Source organism: Hemiscyllium ocellatum, chromosome 26 (genome assembly GCF_020745735.1).
Source record: "Hemiscyllium ocellatum isolate sHemOce1 chromosome 26, sHemOce1.pat.X.cur, whole genome shotgun sequence".
In the NCBI taxonomy this organism is placed as follows: domain Eukaryota; kingdom Metazoa; phylum Chordata; class Chondrichthyes; order Orectolobiformes; family Hemiscylliidae; genus Hemiscyllium; species Hemiscyllium ocellatum.
Genome location: NC_083426.1, coordinates 24767130 through 24787064, shown reverse-complemented (window position 1 = coordinate 24787064; position 19935 = coordinate 24767130). Strand labels below are relative to the sequence as shown.

Below are 19935 nucleotides of genomic sequence, written 5' to 3'. Positions count from 1 at the left end.
ATAATTATTTCGCCAAGCTGACAATGGAATTGAACAAGGCCTATGTCATAGTAATTTGTGATTGTATTTATGATTTATATCTTTTGTAGCTTTAAAGCAACATAACTTTAGTAATGCGGGCAGAATCTTTGATTGAATTTGTCTTGTGCAGTCATATTCATTTGCAGGAAGTGGATCTCCTAATGAAGAGAAATCAAAAATATACAAAAGTAGATGGAATAAGTCAACAGGCAAAAATTTGGCAGCTGAAGTATAATGTGAACTGTTTCACTTTGGCAAGAAGAAAAGGAGTAGGATGTTATTTAAAGGGAGATTGACTGACTCACCATTGAGTTATTGAGAATGAAAGTGGAGTTGAGGCTACAATTTAACCAAATATTCACATCAATGTTATTAGCATGGCCAGTAATTATTGCCCCCAGAAGCTAGTGGTGTATCACTACCTTGAAAGATTTGAGAGCTTAGAATGAGGGGAGTCTTAAAGTGTCACTTGATCAAAGTCCAGGAACACTGTCCCAAATTATAATTGCGAAACTTTTAATTTCCCCAAGTTTTCCAATCTTTCATGGGGACGGCAGGACAGGAAACATTGTCCTGTGGTCCATGAGCTTGGTCCCAAGTTTAGGTCTTTGTCATCAAGGAGTTTGTTCCTAAGACAGTTAAAGGCTGCATAGGCTCAGATGATGTTGAACTTTATCATTGATGCCGATGAAAATCATTCGAACCGGCTCCCAGCTTATGATCTATAGGTAACAGTGTTATCCGCCTTTCTGTAATTGTGTACATGGGCAAACTGTGTCAGACATCTGAAATTCCTAGATAAATATCTCCTGCAAAATTTGCAAGTCTAATTGTAAAATAGGCACTCCAGTGTTTGTGTCGTCTCTCAGACCAACATTCCCAGCTTTGAGACACTGGACACTGCCAATCCACTGCATTAAGTGAACCACATTGTCGACTTGTTTTACAAAAGACTTCCAAATGAGCTCAGTACTTTGAACTACATCATGGCTAATGGTTACCAAGAGCGCCGAAGAAATACTTGAAGAATATTCTCAAAGCCTCTGTAGAAAGATTGAACAATCCCCATTGATTCATGAATGCTATTTGCCCACCAAGACCACTGAAATTGGAGCAGAAACACTTGCATAAGTGCCAACCTTTGTGAGCATCCCTGACAGATTCAAGTAGAGACCAAGTGAAAACCCATCATCAGACATCTTCTTGTGGCTGGGTGTGTGATTGTTTAGTTACGTCAGGACTGGAAGCGATTTCATTTCACTCCAGAGTTTTAGGCAATATAGGAGTTTTTAAGAAAAAGAGGATGATTGAGTAGGAAACAGAGATGATAATTGTAATTTGGACAAGCTGAGTGAGTGGCCAAATGCAGGACAGATGAAGTATAATGTGGATAAATGTTGAGGTTACCCACTTTGGGAGCAAAGACAGGAAGGCAGATTCTTATCTAATGATGGTAGATTGGGAAAGAGGGAGGTGTAACAAGACTTAGTTGTCCTTGCACATCACTTGCTGAAATTAAGCAGTCAGTAAAGAAGCAAGTGTATGGTGGCCTTCATGACAAGAGAATACAAAAACATGAGCAAGGATGTCTTGCAACAATTGTACAGAACCTTGGTGAGACCTCACTTGGACATTGTGTGCAGTTTTTGGTCTCCCAATCTAAAGAAGAATGTTCTGGCTGTGGAGAGAGTGCAAGAAGACTTATTAGATTTACTAGACTTATTGCTGGGATGATAGGATTAACATATGAAGAAAGACTGGATCAGTTAGGATTATATTCACCAGAATTTAGATGAGTGAGCTGGGGGATGTCATAGAAACTTTTAAGTTCTAACAAGACTAAGCAGGATAAATGCAGGAAAGATGTTCCCAACAACTAGCAAAGTCCAGAATCAGAGGTGACAGTCTAAGGAAATGGCCTAGGCCTTTTAGGCCCAACTTGAAGAGAAATGTCCTCACCTAGAGAGTGTTGAGTGAAATAACTGCACACACGCCAGTATCACATCACCAAGTCACCCTTTATATGTATGCACAGTATACTGAAGAGATTCTAATCTCCTCATTATATATATTTTTTTCTTATGACCAAGTCACCCTTTCTTCAATTTGCGCAGAGTACACTGATTGTGGCCAGCCAGCTCCCAGTCAGTCCTCAACTGAGGTAGTTCTAATCTCCTTGTTATGTATTTTTTTCCTATTTAAAAATTTCTCCCAGCATCCATTTCATCGCCTGGTTATATTAGTCACCAGGGCTTTCCTGATTGGACCAGGTTAAAAATCCCAATCAATGCCTTTGTAGTCAACCTGGTTCTAATCAATACAGTGAGCTTGTGGAATTTTCAGCTACAGAAGTGATTGATGCCAAAACGTTTAGTGATTTCAAGAAGGAGTTGGATGTAGCACTTAGGATGAGGGATTAAAGGACATGGGGAAATTATGAATAGGTTATTGAGTTGGACATTTGTCCGTAGTCACAATGAATGACCAAGTGGGATCAAGGGGCCAATGGCCTATGTCTGTTCCTAATTTTATTATCACCTGATGAAGGAATGATGCTCCGAAAGCTAGTGTGCTTCCAATTAAACCTGTTGGACTATAACCTGGTGTTGTGTGATTTTTAACTTTGTACACCCCAGTCCAACACCGGCATCTCCAAATCATGTCTAATTTTCTATGTTTTCTATTTTTAACAGGACTTAACTGATGTTTAAATTTTCAGTCTTAAGAATCTAATAATCTCTTGTTTGAGGCTGCATACAATTGAGCTTAGACTTTCTCAGCTTTAGGTAACCTCTTCAGGGTTTTAACTGCACACTTCAGGCCTAGAACCTCATAACTATTCTCCTTCCATTGAAGTAACCTAATTCTTAACAATTCTCAACCATCTCCCTTCTACTGGAGAAACATCCATCTTCAACCAAGACATCTGCAAAGGTGAAACCAAAATAGCTTTCCAAGCTGGATGTCTTTTTTTTTCCCCTTAAAACAATGAAAATGTTGTTCACTGAAGTCCAATGTTCTTCTACACTGGAAGAATTTTTGAGTGTGAAAATAAATAATATAGACAAGCTCTTATTAGATTCTAATTATACTTGTCACATTTTGGTTTTAAGAAACTATGACTTCAAAAATGCTTTCAATTGAACTATTTTATATACACACACATACACACCATTAGTTCAATGTGCAAGCTGCAAAATGCATATTTTTTATTCATTCATGGGATGTGGACATCAGTGGCTGGGCCAGCATTTATTGCTCATTCCTAAATGTCCAGAGGGCATGAAGAAGTCAACCACCTTGCTTTGTATCTGAAGTCAAATGTAGGCCAGACCAGATCAAAATGGCAGATTTCTTTCCCTAAAGGATTTTAGTTAACTATTGGGTTCTGATGACAATTGACAGTGGTTACATGGTTACTATTAGATTAGTTTTTTTTAAAATTCCAGACTTTTATAATTTCATCAACTGCAGTAGTGGTCCTCAGAGCATTGACTTGGGGTTCTGGATTGCCAAATACTACAGTGGCATTACCACTAAGATATTGAAACATTTAACTACAAATTTTGTACATTAAGTATTTGTCACATTTCTAGCTTGTGCTTTATATATAGCAGAAAGTATTAATAATTTACGTAGATGATTTAGAGTTGGGGGGGAATCTTATAGAAACATATAAAATTATGAAGGGAATAGATAATATAGAAGCAGGGAGTTTGTTTTCATTGGTGGGTGAAGCTAGACCTAGGGGGCACAGCTTCAAAATAAGGGGGAATAGATTGAGAACTGAGTTGAGGAGGAATTTCTTATCCCAAGTGTTTGTAAATCTGTGGAAATCCCTGCCCAGTGAAGCAGTGAGGCTACCACATTGAATATTTTTAAGTCAAAAATAGATTTTTGAACAGAAAGGAATTAAGGGAAAAGGTGAGTGGGCAAGTAAGTGGAGCTGAGTCCATGAAAATATGAGCCATGATATTATTGAATAGTGGGCAGGTTCAAGGGACACATGGCCTACTACTATTCTTGTTTCTTATGCTTTATGTTCGAATGTCAGGAGTGAGTCATTAGTGCAGAAATACCTTGACTCTAGCTTATGTTGGAGCTGCAATAGCTATGTACCTCGATCAGTTCAGTTTTCTGTCAATAGTGACCACTAGCATCTTAATTGGGGGAGTTGGCTGATAATGCCATTTGAATGCTGAGGGAGGTGATTAGACTGTATTGTGTGTTGACGATCATTGTCAAGTGTTTAACGTTTTGCAATTTAAACCTCCGTGTTGTCCCCATGTTGCTGCAGAAGAATATGAAATGCAATCATCAGAAAATTCCCGATGTCTGAGATTATTTAGCTATGATTCAGGAAACGGACCAATAATCCATACTAATATAGAGTTTTAAGTCTTTGAAATACAGTATCGACCTGCTAAACCTTTGGCAGTTACACACTGAGAACCTGATGGAAAAACTTCACTCCTGCAGGAAGTTGACATCCAAAGTGTTAGTGTATCATGTCCTCAAAATTTCAGGTGATAATGAATTGTGACTGATACTAATGTAGAGTAATGTATTAATTTCTGATGTATCAAAAACTATCTTCAATTATCCTGACACAACCTATTTCACACATTAATTAATTCAGGAGAGCACATATTAAAAGGAGGTATTAACATAATTATGTTCACATAATATTCACTGTTTAGAAACTGATGCATTTTAATTTCAAGTTAATCAAGTTCAATGGGTTACCTCATTTTCTAATTCTGTGGTCTTCATCAATGTGTTTCATTTTTTAAAAAAATCCCATATTTTGCCGTCCTGCGTACAATGACATAAAATATCTCAATGTACTTTTCTGTTTTGCAAAAAAGATATTTTGTTGCTCAAAGTTTTTTAAAAAATGACCACCGATTAGATTGAAAATGTCCTAATTTTAATCAGTACTCAACTATTTCAAAATCAAAAAAACTGAGGTGTTTTATGTTTTAAATAGACACAAAGCACAGCCAAGCATAAGGTATGCTTTTATTCACTGAGAAATACCGGTTCTTAGGCAATTTGTTTCCTTCTTTAGAAATAGGCATTGATAAATTTAAAACACTGTTGCTCAATTCAGGTTTCACTGTCATGTCACCTGTGGTGCAGTTGTACTGCAATTACTTTCTGTGGTTAAATTGGGCGTTATGATGAAATTAAAGAAGTGCACACCCCTACAGTTTAGTTATAAAGTGTGTTATTGGGAACTCAGCTTAATTAGTTAATAATACTCTAAGAGTGGGAACTCAGTACTGCATATTAATAAATTAATATGTACAGATTTTGAAAGGCAGGATAAATAGTCATGAAAACACCATGTTCATTCTTTACTTCCCAGAAAACAAATTTTAGTTAAATATGAGAAAAAAAAACTGGTGCTGTCAAATCTCTATCAATTTTATAATTACTGATGTTTGACAGGTCATTCAATCATGAACCATTTCTTTCAGAGTTTTTTTGAACCAAAGATGTTTTTGTTTGGAGGGTAACCAAATTAGGTTTATGGAAGGCCATCATTCAGAGACCTCAGAGATAGAGAAAAATTCTGGGAAAGAACTGACTTGCATCATTCTTTGACACCTGAATGATCACTAAGTAATTTTGCAGAAGTTTTGAGATCAAATCATTTGACATCCGATTTGTTATGAAGAGGTACCATGATGCTTGGGAAGGAAAATCTGAAATGCAAAGTGGCAAAAGAAGAATTTAAGGTTAAGGAGGGAAGGCAAAAATCAAAACAAAATTAAAAAATAGTTTGAATTGCAGTCTGCTCAAACTTATTTTATGTATGTTGTTGAATAATGATTTGATATACAATAAAATGTGAACAGTTTTGGTACTGGGAAGACAAATTTGTTTTATTTTGCTATGATCCAACATTCTAAGTTTGGCTATTATGCAACCAATGTAATTTATCTTCTTGGTTAGTAAGGGGTCAAGGATTACTGGGAGAAGGTATGAGAATGGTGTAAATAAACATATCAGCCATGATAGAATGGTGGAGCCGACTCACTGAGCAAAATGGCCTGATTCTACTCCTCTACTTCATGGTCTTATGATCTATCTCTTTTTCTCCACAGGAATCTTTTGGATAAAGATACATTCTCAAAATCTGATCCATGTGAGTACCCAGTTTTTTATTAATTGATTGCAATTATTAAGTGTGTTTTGTAATAAATGCAATAAACATTTGACAATTTCGGATGTTATGAAACAGAATCCTTGTCAATTGTCGGAGAAATAATATCAAACTTCAAAGAGGATAGTACTATGGAATGGGCAGTCAATGAGCAGATGGAATCTAATACAGGAAAGTGTGAAGCAATACATTTTGGAAGAAGATTATGGACAGATAATATAAAATGAAAAACATGATTTTAAATAGGGTGCAAGGACCCTGATATATATGGATAAATAATTGTAGCGATCAGTCTGGTTGAGAAAACAGTTTGTAAAGCATATAACATTCCTGCTCCTTGGATACTGTCTGACCTGCTGTGGTTTTCCAGCACCACACTCTTGACTCTAATCTCCAGCATCTGCAGTACTCACTTTTGCCTTTATTATTAGCAACATTGAATATAAAAAACAAAGGTGCTGTGTTAAACTTGTATAAAACCTTGATTCAGCCTCAGTTGGAGTATTTTGTGTAGTTCTGCGCCCCGCAGTTTTGGAAAGAATTGAAGGCACAAGAGAGAATATCAAAAAGATTCATGAGAATGTTTCCATGGGCAAGGAACTTCAGTTTAGATTGATAAACTGGGGATTATTTGTCTTGAAGAAGATTAGGAGGAGTTTTGGCAAATGTCATGAACAGTCCAGAGAGGTCAGGTACAGGAAAAATGTTCCCATTGGTGCAAGGTTGAAAATCGTTCACATTACAGAAGATGAAGTACTGCAGGTCTTAGAAAATGCAAAGATAGATACATCTCTCAGGCCTGATCAAGTGGGTCCCTGGAAGTTGTGGGAAACATTTGTGGGGGCCCTAGTAGAAATTTAATGGATGCAGGTACAATTAAAAATTTTAAAATACATTTTGATAAGTTCATGAATAGGAAAGATTTGGAGGACAATGAGCCAAATGCAGGCTGTGGGACTGGTTTAGTTTGGGAACATGGTCGGTGTGACTGGTTAGACCAAAAGGTCCATGCTATGACTCTCTGACCCTAAGAGCACATAATTTAAGGAAATTTTAAGACTGAAAGGGGAAAAGTGAATGGTTCATATCTGGAATCTAATGCTTCACGGTGGCGGGGGGAGGTTGAATTGAGACATTCAAGAGCAAATTAGCTTATTATCTGAAAACAATGACTATGTAACATTGTGGACTGAAAGAAAGAAAGGGGAGTGGCACGAGGTAAATTGTTCCAATGGAGAACTAACATGGACATGATGGGTTGATTGGTTTTTTTCCTGTGTTGTAATAATTCTACAATTTTATGATTTAACTAGTGTTTGTTATGTTCTCAGCAATATTTCTGTAGTTTGTCTCCGCTAAAATATGGAGAAATAACTTCAGTTAGATTCATCAATTAGCATGTGAATCTTGAGCATCTCACTAAATCAGAATTTAAAAAAGAGGCTGGATGTGGGTGGGGTGAACAACAAAATGACGGAGATCAAATACCAACAGGGAAGAACTTCATATTGCATGTAGGGTACCTCAGATCTGAGAATCTGAAAATCAAACATCTGTATGAAGGTCCATACATGAATTTTAATTGAATAATATTAAAGAAAATCTGGACAATTCAGTTAGGTCTTGCAGTATGTCTCCAGACTTGTACCAGCTTTACAGCGGTGGTTTTCGTTTAAGCTTGTCTGATCACAGCTCATTGTACAGTGCTCGATCGCTTTAACCTATAGGTAGAGTTGGTGAGTACTCAAGTGTCTGACTTCTGACTCCAAGCATTCAACAGGGAGATTAGGCAAGTTGCTTATAGATATCACGACATATTGATTGAAAATTTTATGATATGTTAAGTCATTAACAAATTCTGTATTACTGAACGAAATAGGATTAGAGTATGTGTTTCCAATGCTAAAAATGGCAGCCAGAGTCTACACATGCACAGATGGCGCATTTGACCTTAGGCAGCAGCAATGGAACTTGTATTATCAGTATTCAACTGTGTATGCATGATGACGTCACAACACCTACAAATCCATATGTGGTTCAATGCTCTGGAACATGTGTACATGTGCAATGATGTTGCGTTCTGCATGTGCACCACAGTCAGCATGGAGATGTGTCTGTGCCTGAGCAGCTAATTCCACAATATGATGTCTGGCAACATCTGCTTGTGTTCAAGGCCAAGAAAGGGGAAGTGGATGCATGTGAGCAAGCAAGCATGCATGGGTAAATTGATCCATTGATCTCATCATTGTGCATGTGTGGACTGGAGTTTGAAGACTGAAATCAGTCAGGATTTGTATCATGAGTCACAGGTTTTTGCTCAGATTAGATGGTTAACCCGTAAAGATGGGAAGTTTTCTTTCTGTACATATGTGGTCATTGCGTCACCTAACAATGGTCAATTTAAAAATGCAGATGAATGAGCTATACAGGGGGTCCCTGATTTTACGGACATCTGACTTAATGAACTTTTGAGCATGATCTCATACGGGGTATAATTGTAAAGACCTGGATATGAATGTTTCCTGTACTTATGGCTCCTTTTATATTGGAACCTGTTTGCAACCCAGTGACCAACTGTATAGCAATTCAATCCAAGCATAAAAACCATTTCATTTACCACTCGATCCCATGTCTCAAGTAACCCTGCCCCTTGACCCCAACTGACCAAACTTGGCCTGAATTTCCCATGCTCAAACCATCTGACATGAATCTAAAATTTTGGATCTTCTGACTCAATTACCTGAATAGCTAACCAGGAATGGATAGAAGGATTCAAACCTTCTCTAACTCCTGGCTAACTATCAAACTGATCCCTTCTCTCCTCAACCCACCTCAGCAACCCACTAACCTGACCTATACCATCATTAAAGTGCAACCCTGCTCTTATCAGCTATGCTCCCATTAACCTGCCACCTTCACCTATCCCACCTATGCTATCTTGCCCCCCTTACATCCCCACCTGCTACCCTGCCCCCCTCACCTACTTACTTTACACACTTCTCTCCATAGTTTGTCAAAGTACCTTTGGGACCTTAAAACCCCGGAATACAGAACCTACTACTGTAAAAAGGGGGCGTGGCTTGGCCTCCAACACTGATTATACACTTCGCTGGAACACCCCCAGAACAGGTACACTCCGGATTTCTCAGGAAACCAGATTCAGAAGCTCAGGCCAGAAATGTGGAGCGTCTGGGCAAGGTAAGAAAAGGAAGAATAGAGTAGTTATCCAGTAATTGCCATTCCTTGGAAGGTTCAGTCTTTTACCTAATAAAGAACAAAAATGGATAAGATAAACTGTCTGATTTATTTATAAGATGCCATTTATTTTAATTTTGGATTTTGATTTGAAGTTAACTTGTACGTATTTCTATAGCCACAGTGACTTTGGTAGCACTAATGGCTTTATAACTTAGTAAGGTATACCATTGTGCTTTAATGTATGTTAGACATTTCCATACTTAAGAGCTTTTTTTTAATTTCAGGAAATCACCTGAAATTTGATGTTTTCATGTTTTACTTGTCTTGGGTAGTTTAGTGATTTTTATTTTGGAGATAGTTATATAGAGCAGTGCAGTTGAGAAAGACAAAATGTATACTAAAATCTGAATCCTATCAAGAAAGGAGATAGTCCCAAAACCAGAAGTGTTGTGATAAAACCCTGAAGATGTTACTTGAAGGTGATTATGTTTAGGCTCATGCATATGATAGCTTCTTCCTGGTGGTATCAGCATTTTCAGTCTAGAACTTAAAGTCAAACTTGCCTTAAACCAATTGAATTGTTCACTGATCTGAGTACTGCAAAAGAAAAGCTTTTGGATACGATATGATGACATTTTTTGTAATTTGTCAAGGAATGTTCTGGTATTCTGAGGTTTTACTTTTGCTGTGTGCTTAAAACTTTTGAATTTATATTAAAAGTAGATTGTTTGGTTTATTCTATTTTGTCTTTGTTTCTTTTGATTAATTAATTTCTGATCTATTGTTTAAACAAAATCTGCAGCATTGCATGTCTATGTTTCAGTGAGCAATAGTCTCATTAAAACTAGAAGGAAACAAACATAAAATATTTTCTATTGAGCCATGGAATCTGACATGTGCAGTAATAACATCAACTGGAATCACAACAAATGATTCAAATGCCTGAGACAAAGGTAGAACCTTTAACAAACTGCAACCTATTCTGTCACTCAGGCAATTAGCTGACAGTAATCCCAGAATGAATTGAGAAATGAGCCCTAATTAGTACTCAAATTTTTGAAATGCAAGGCAGGATTTTGATCCGATTCTGGAGCATAGGACAAAAAAAATGTTTGTAATTAGCTGAAAGACGATAATCAATGCAGTTTTCTCATGTTTTATTCACAATGATTTTGAGAACAGCTTTTGCAATCGATAACATATTGAGACAAAATGTAAATGACCATTCATTGGAGTTGATTAGTTTTCTCCTATGGAACAATTTAAAATCAACTGGCTGGTCTTGCTATTTGGTAGACATTTCTAAACTTCTAATTTATTTTTATATATCGAGCTCCAAATAAACTAAATAAAGGTATTGTTGAAATTGATTTTGAAGTCATTTTAAATAGCTTAGAATGCTTCAGACCTTAACACTTCCTGGATGCATTTATGCCCAAATTCAGGCACTTTCTTGAATATCATTAATAAAATTTTAATCAGGCTGAAAGGAAAACAAGCTCACAAAATGAATTGCTGAGTGATTTTTCCCTGATGAAAGAATTCCTTGAAGGAAATAAACAAATTCAATCTGGTTGCAACTTGCTGTATGACCACGTTTTGCATCTTTGACTAATTCCACTGTGAGAGCAGAATTTTTACGAATCTAGACTTGCCTATTTTAAACTTTCTCTATAAAATCCTTCCTGCCTTCGTACATCTTTTCAAACGTCTCAAAACCTGTCTGTTCACACAAAACTTTAGCCAATCCGTCTAAATTTTCTCTACTTGATATTCAATCACTTGTCTGTTTTCTTAAAACACTGAGCCACATATGCTATTATATCGGATAACCAAATGCTGGGTCAGTGAGAGAGGATTTCAAGGAAGTGCCTTTAAAGAAGGAAAGTCAGGTAGGGAGGTATATGAAATGAATTCCAAAGACTAGGGTTGAAATAACTGAAGACACAACCATCAGTAACAGAGGACTTAAAATCAGGACTGTTTGATGCCAGAATTAGAGAGCATTAAAGAACTAGAACAGGTTTCAGAGATGTATAGAAGATATTAAAGCTTAAAGCTCTTTTTGTATTTGAACATGCAAGGTAGCTGAGTTGATGGCACAGATAGGAACAAATTAATATGATTTGCTAACTATCGCAGTGATATTGTTTCAGGGTCACCAAGATTAGGGACTCAATATTCAAGGGTACTCCAGAAAAATAGACCAAAAGGAAAAGGAGGTGGGAATGTTGACCATGATTTGGACACTTCAACCCGTTTACGTATTTAACACACTTTACCCAAGTACTGTTGTTGGAGAGAAGGATAAAGAGACACAGAATTCATTTTGCAGTTCAACTCGATTTTAATAACAAAATATTCCTTATCAAAAACACCAAGTGAGCATTTCCCAACTTCCCACAACATTTACACTCCATATACTTCTATCTTACCGAGAAAGGACTTTACTCATAATGTTCCATGTTTTTGAGCTGGACAATTTGAATCTCCTTCCTCTCTGACGTAGGGCTGGCTCTCATCTACGAAGATACGTTTCGCAGGTCAAGGCAGATCTCGTCCTGGGTTTCCTTGAGTTGTCTTATGGTTTTCCGCCATGAGTATTGCTGCGAGTCTTTGCTGAGGGGATAGCTTCCATCCCCACCCTGCCCCCCTGAACCTTCCAGAATGTTCTTTGTCTTTTGGCAAATGGTGTCATGAGCAGAGTTTAATCCAATGGGGTTGACCCTTAACTGTTGTCATGATAAGGAGGTGTAAAATTCATGTCCACAAACATTGGCTCGAAGTCAAGGTGCCAGACAGTCTGATCAATGGTTCTCCAAAATACAACCTTGGGCTAGTTGTAACAGGTTCCTCCTGAAGCTTGTGACCTCTTTGACCTTAGTTTCCACGGTTCTCTGTAGTTGACCATTGCTGGCTGCTGTTTAATTTAACTTGCTCAATTTTCTATCAGGCCTGATTTTTCTCTCCCACTGTGAGTCAATTTAGACTGTTCAATTTGGGCCCCAAGATTGTTTGATCGCATTGGGGTAGCACAGTTGTTATGTAAGGTGTCAGTGAGTAGTGATATAATTGAAATAGATTTTTATGTGGAATCAGTTGGAATGGAAAACAAGAATCAGAATTATGAAATTGAAGTGTGCAACTTATTATCATTTGCAGTTAGCAAATATGGGCGTAGGATGGCTAGGGAGTGGAGTTTGTGGTAGAGATTGAACACAAAGGGGTTAACCTGCCTAAATTTAATTACAGGATAGTTTTATTGATCCAGTATTAGATATTAGTTGAACAATTTATCTGGCAATATAGCATTAGAGGAGAGGTCAAGAGAGTTTGTGCTGGAGGTGGGTAGATATTAAAATATATAGTATTTGGAAACTGGCATTTTAAATGTCATTATAAGAGAAGAATGCAAATGAGAAATAGGAGTGGCAGAAAAGGATAGATTCTTTGGGAACACCAGAGATAGATGTGCAGGAATGGGAAGAGAAACCATTGCAGGTGATTGGCAAGTTTGGTATTGAATAAGTAAACTGAGTAAATCTGACATGCTGAGTTGGTCAACAGTGAAGAAAGCTGTAATGAACTATGTGAAAAGTGTAATATATGACAAGAGGGCTGAGGAGGTGTAGGTTACTTTTATCAGAGGAGAAAGTGAAGACTGCAGATTCTGAAGACCAGAGTTGAAGAGTGTGCTGCTGGAAAAGCACAGCCAGTCAGGCAGCATCGGAGGAGGAGGAGACTCGATGGACTCTGAGTCTCTTTCTCTCTCTGAACCCCTCTCAGTGAGTCTCTCGTTCATTGCATTCCCCCACCTCCCCTTTTTTTCTTCCTGCAAGGTCATCCCCTCTGCCCTGAAGCTCTTCAACCACATCCTGAAGCAGACTCGCTATCACAGCCACATCTCCTTCCTCAGCGTCTGCCTTCGGAATTGACATTCCTGATGAAGGGCTTATGCCTGAAACATCGACTTTCCTGCACCTCGGAAGTTGCCTGACTGGCAGTGCTGTTCCCCCACTACACACGCTTTGACTTTATCAGTGGTCCTCAAAATTGTAACGTGAATGCAGAATTGAAAGTTTGTGAGTTGACAGTGAAATTGAGAATGTAATAGGAAGAGGGATACAAATAAGGATTTTGAACAAGACTATTATGCCATTACTGGGAGGTGTATGCAGTAAAATAGCATCACAGTGAAGCAGTCTGTGCAGAGTGTACTGCGGATCAGCATCGCTATGAAGCAGACTGGGAGGAGTGTGCTACAGGTCAGCATCACTGTTAATCAGACTGGGAAGAGTGTGCTGCAGGTCAGCATCACTGTTAATCAGTCTGGGAGGAGTGTGCTACAGGTCAGCATCACTGTTAATCAGACTGGGAGGAGTGCGCTACAGGTCAGCATTGCTGTTAATCAGACTGGGAGGAGTGTGCTACAAGTCAGCATCGCTGTTAATCAGACTGGGAGGAGTGTGTTACAGGTCAGCATCTCTGTGGCACAGTCTGGGAAGAGTGTGCTACAGGTCAGCATCGCTGTTAATCAGTCCGGGAGGAATGTGCTACAGGTCAGCATCGCTGTTAATCAGACTGGGAGGAGTGTGCAACAGGTCAGCATCGCTGTTAATCAGACTGGGAGGAGTGTGCTACAGGTCAGCATCGCTGTTAATCAGACTGGGAGGAGTGTGTTACAGGTCAGCATCACTGTTAATCACACTGGGAGGAGTGTGCTGCAGGTCAGCATCGCTGTTAATCAGACTGGGAGGAGTGTGCTACAGGTCAGCATCACTGTTAATCAGACTGGGAGGAGTGCGCTACAGGTCAGCATCGCTGTTAATCAGACTGGGAGGAGTGTGCTGCAGGTCAGCATCGCTGTTAATCAGACTGGGAGGAGTGTGTTACAGGTCAGCATCACTGTTAATCAGACTGGGAGGAGTGTGCTGCAGGTCAGCATCGCTGTTAATCAGACTGGGAGGAATGTGCTGCAGGTCATCATCACTGTTAATCAGACCGGGAGGAGTGTGCTACAGATCAGCATCACTGTTAATCAGTCTGGGAGGAATGTGCTACAGGTCAGCATCGCTGTTAATCAGACTGGGAGGAGTGTGCTACAGGTCAGCATCGCTGTTAATCAGACTGGGAGGAGTGTGTTACAGGTCAGCATCACTGTTAATCACACTGGGAGGAGTGTGCTGCAGGTCAGCATCGCTGTTAATCAGACTGGGAGGAGTGTGCTACAGGTCAGCATCACTGTTAATCAGACTGGGAGGAGTGCGCTGCAGGTCAGCATCACTGTTAATCAGACTGGGAGGAGTGCGCTACAGGTCAGCATCGCTGTTAATCAGACTGGGAGGAGTGTGCTACAGGTCAGCATCTCTGTGGCACAGTCTGGGAGGAGTGTGCTACAGGTCAGCATCGCTGTTAATCAGACTGGGAGGAGTGTGCTACAGGTCAGCATCACTGTTAATCAGACTGGGAGGAGTGTGCTACAGGTCAGCATTGCTGTTAATCAGACTGGGAGGAGTGTGCTACAGGTCAGCATTGCTGTTAATCAGACTGGGAGGAGTGTGTTACAGGTCAGCATCTCTGTGGCACAGTCTGGGAAGAGTGTGCTACAGGTCAGCATCGCTGTTAATCAGGCTGGGAGGAGTGTGTTACAGGTCAGCATCACTGTGGAACAGACTGGGAGGAGTGTGCTACAGGTCAGCATCGCTGTTAATCAGACTGGGAGGAGTGTGCTACAGGTCAGCATCTCTGTGGCACAGTCTGGGAGGAGTGTGCTACAGGTCAGCATCGCTGTTAATCAGACTGGGAGGAGTGTGCTACAGGTCAGCATCACTGTTAATCAGACTGGGAGGAGTGTGCTACAGGTCAGCATTGCTGTTAATCAGACTGGGAGGAGTGTGCTACAAGTCAGCATCGCTGTTAATCAGACTTGGAGGAGTGTGTTACAGGTCAGCATCTCTGTGGCACAGTCTGGGAGGAATGTGCTACAGGTCAGCATCGCTGTTAATCAGGCTGGGAGGAGTGTGCTACAGGTCAGCATCACTGTTAATCAGACTGGGAGGAGTGTGCTACAGATCAGCATCACTGTTAATCAGTCTGGGAGGAATGTGCTACAGGTCAGCATCACTGTTAATCAGACTGGGAGGAGTGTGCAACAGGTCAGCATCGCTGTTAATCAGACTGGGAGGAGTGTGCTACAGGTCAGCATCGCTGTTAATCAGACTGGGAGGAGTGTGTTACAGGTCAGCATCACTGTTAATCAGACTGGGAGGAGTGTGCTGCAGGTCAGCATCGCTGTTAATCAGACTGGGAGGAGTGTGCTACAGGTCAGCATCGCTGTTAATCAGACTGGGAGGAGTGCGCTACAGGTCAGCATCACTGTTAATCAGACTGGGAGGAGTGTGCTACAGGTCAGCATCGCTGTTAATCAGACTGGGAGGAGTGTGCTACAGGTCAGCATCGCTGTTAATCAGACTGGGAGGAGTGTGCTACAGGTCAGCATCGCTGTTAATCAGACTGGGAGGAGTGTGCTACTGGTCAGCCTCTCTGTGGCACAGTCTGGGAGGAGTGTGCTACAGGTCAGCATCGCTGTTAATCAGACTGGGAGGAGTGTGTTACAGGTCAGCATCACTGTTAATCACACTGGGAGGAGTGTGCTGCAGGTCAGCATCGCTGTTAATCAGACTGGGAGGAGTGTGCTACAGGTCAGCATCACTGTTAATCAGACTGGGAGGAGTGTGCTGCAGGTCAGCATCACTGTTAATCAGACTGGGAGGAGTGCGCTACAGGTCAGCATCGCTGTTAATCAGACTGGGAGGAGTGTGCTACTGGTCAGCATCTCTGTGGCACAGTCTGGGAGGAGTGTGCTACAGGTCAGCATCGCTGTTAATCAGACTGGGAGGAGTGTGCTACAGGTCAGCATCACTGTTAATCAGACTGGGAGGAGTGTGCTACATGTCAGCAACACTGTTAATCAGACTGGGAGGAGTGCGCTACAGGTCAGCATTGCTGTTAATCAGACTGGGAGGAGTGTGCTACAAGTCAGCATCGCTGTTAATCAGACTGGGAGGAGTGTGTTACAGGTCAGCATCTCTGTGGCACAGTCTGGGAAGAGTGTGCTACAGGTCAGCATCGCTGTTAATCAGGCTGGGAGGAGTGTGTTACAGGTCAGCATCACTGTGGAACAGACTGGGAGGAGTGTGCTACAGGTCAGCATCGCTGTTAATCAGACTGGGAGGAGTGTGCTACAGGTCAGCATCTCTGTGGCACAGTCTGGGAGGAGTGTGCTACAGGTCAGCATCGCTGTTAATCAGACTGGGAGGAGTGTGCTACAGGTCAGCATCACTGTTAATCAGACTGGGAGGAGTGCGCTACAGGTCAGCATTGCTGTTAATCAGACTGGGAGGAGTGTGCTACAAGTCAGCATCGCTGTTAATCAGACTGGGAGGAGTGTGTTACAGGTCAGCATCTCTGTGGCACAGTCTGGGAGGAATGTGCTACAGGTCAGCATCGCTGTTAATCAGACTGGGAGGAGTGTGCTACAGGTCAGCATCACTGTTAATCAGACTGGGAGGAGTGTGCTACAGATCAGCATCACTGTTAATCAGTCTGGGAGGAATGTGCTACAGGTCAGCATCACTGTTAATCAGACAGGGAGGAGTGTGCAACAGGTCAGCATCGCTGTTAATCAGACTGGGAGGAGTGTGCTACAGGTCAGCATCGCTGTTAATCAGACTGGGAGGAGTGTGTTACAGGTCAGCATCACTGTTAATCAGACTGGGAGGAGTGTGCTGCAGGTCAGCATCGCTGTTAATCAGACTGGGAGGAGTGTGCTACAGGTCAGCATCACTGTTAATCAGACTGGGAGGAGTGCGCTACAGGTCAGCATCACTGTGGAACAGACTGGGAAGAGTGTGCTACAGGTCAGCATCGCTGTTAATCAGACTGGGAGGAGTGTGCTACAGGTCAGCATCGCTGTTAATCAGACTGGGAGGAGTGTGCTACAGGTCAGCATCGCTGTTAATCAGACTGGGAGGAGTGTGCTACTGGTCAGCCTCTCTGTGGCACAGTCTGGGAGGAGTGTGCTACAGGTCAGCATCGCTGTTAATCAGACTGGGAGGAGTGTGTTGCAGGTCAGCATCGCTGTTAATCAGACTCGGAAAAGTGTGCTACAGGTCAGCATCACTGTGGAACAGACTGGGAGGAGTGTGCTGCAGGTCAGCATCACTGTTAATCAGACTGGGAGGAGTGTGCTACAGGTCTGCATCTCTGTGGCACAGTCTGGGAGGAGTGTGCTACAGGTCAGCATCTCTGTGGCACAGTCTAGGAGGGGTGTGCTGCAGGTCAGCATCGCTGTTAATCAGACTGGGAGGAGTGTGCTGCAAGTCAGCATCACTGAGAACTGGACTCAGGATTGGACCTATGTGAGAAGGGCAGTGGATGTACGATATAAGAAATTGTGGCAGAAAGCCTTCAGCTTGAATCTGCTTATAAGAAACAAAGTGTGATGTTAGAGGGAAACAGGTGGGCATTTGTTCTGTCTACCTTGATTTGCCAAATGGTGACTTATTATAGTTGAAGAGAACAGTGAGGAAATTCGCTTTCAAAGATTTAACTTTCAAATTAATTAGTTAAAAAGAATACAGTAAGTATTGGGAGCTGGTGACTGCTGGTGTGGACCATGGTAACCACATTTGGGGAAAGTATTTACTGCTCAGAGTTGATGAGCAGTGGACACTATGGGGGATGTACCTGGACACATTTTCAGAGGATAGTCACACCTTATACTAATTACATCACATTTGGTACTTGGTTCCAGTCGAGAGAGTGTGACTGCAAATGAGGCAGACATTGATCTAGAATTTCACTTTGCCCAGAGCTTCAGTGTCCTTTTCTAATAGCTACGAGGTTTATGTTCCCATAGCAAACAAGTGCACAAACTCTAGAGAAAATGAGTTAACTGACCAAAGCAGTGTGGTTGAAAGCATCACTCTCAGTGAAGGGAAGGAAAGAGAAACGTAATACTATAGACGATAGCATGTTTTAAGAAATAGGTTCACTTCTCTGCAACAATGACAGAGATCCAAAGACTGTTTTTCCCTGTTACCAAGGTTAAGGACACCTCTTCTGGTCTAGAGAGGAATCTGCAGTGGGAGGGGAGGAATCTAGTTATCATGATCCACATTGGTATCAATGAGGTTGGTAGGATTAGGAGAGATGTTTTGCTGAGGGATTATGAGCAGTTTGGGACGATATTAAAAAGCAGAGATACTAATCTCCAGATTACTACCTGAACCACATGCAAATTTGCATGGGTAAATAAGATTAGAGAGCTTAATGCTTAGTGTAAAAGGTAAGTGTGGAAGAAATGGGGTTCCAATTCAAGGAACAAATGTACTGGGGAAAGAGAGCTGTTCTGTTGGAATGAGCTTCATTTGAACTACACTGGGACCAGTATCCTGGTGAATCATATAACTAGGGATGAGATAGGGTTTAAAATTAATTAGGAGGGAAGGGTTCAATGAAGAGAAACTTAAGAGTTTCAAGACAAATTTGAACAGAGATGCAGGTTGGTGAAAAGGTGAACAATAATCAGTGTGACAGGAAGGGGTAAAGAAAAGCAGAAGAGCGGGACAGAACCTAAAAAGAGATTAAGTAATAATGATAAGAAGTCAAAGCTTAAAACTTTTTATTTGAGTGCAAACAGCATTTTATAACAAGGTGGATTAGTTATTAGCACAAATAGTGACAAGTTAATATGACTTGATAACTACTACAGTAATATATAGAGTAGCAAGAATGAGGAACTCAATATTCAAGAGTAGTCCAGAAAAATAGGCAAAAAGGAAAAGGAGATGGGATAGCTCAATTAATAGATGAAGGTGTCAGTGAATTAATAAGGAGTGATATATCAGGATATGGAGTTATCTTTGATGGAAATAAGGAATAGCACGTAAAGAATCATGTGTAGGACTCAACTATAGCCTCCAGAAGAGTTGCCTTACTGTAGAACAAAGTATAAATTGGGGAAAAAGTTGAGATGTGCAAGAAGGGCACTGCAATTGTCATGGGTGATTTTAATCTGTATATTGGTTGGACAAATCAGATGGGCAAGAGAAAGATACAACATAATTTGAGTGCTTCAAGGATTGTTTGTTAGAGCATTACCTTGCAGAACTGACTGGGAACAGGCTATTTTAGATCCAGTAATGTGAAGTGAGGTAGGATGAATAAGAGTTCTTGTAGTTGTGGAATATTTGGGTGTAGCAATCATTAACATGATAGAATTTCGAATTCTGTTTAATGAACAGCAACTTGGGTCTCAAACCAATGTCTTCAAATTAAATAAGGGCAATTACAAAAATATGAGGAAGAAACTATCTAAAGTGGCTGGGAAAGTAGACTAAGGGGAAGATCAGTTCATGAACAAAGATAGCCATTAAAGCTGAATTCATCCAAAATGTCATTTCAGTGAAAAAGAGGGACTCAGTGAGAAGGTTGTTAACAAAGATAGTCAAGGAGTGTATCCAATAAAAACAAGCCATACG

At 40.7% G+C, this 19935-nt stretch overlaps 1 protein-coding gene across 1 annotated transcript in view; it reads left to right on the top strand.

Moving 5' to 3' along the window:
- LOC132828184 (copine-8-like) overlaps positions 1-19935 on the top strand; it is a 593006-nt gene that overhangs the window by 59422 nt on the left and 513649 nt on the right. Inside the window, exon 2 of the mRNA XM_060845121.1 lies at positions 6135-6175. Coding sequence (XP_060701104.1) covers positions 6135-6175 — 41 coding nt within the window. The remainder of the gene's footprint in view (positions 1-6134; positions 6176-19935) is intronic.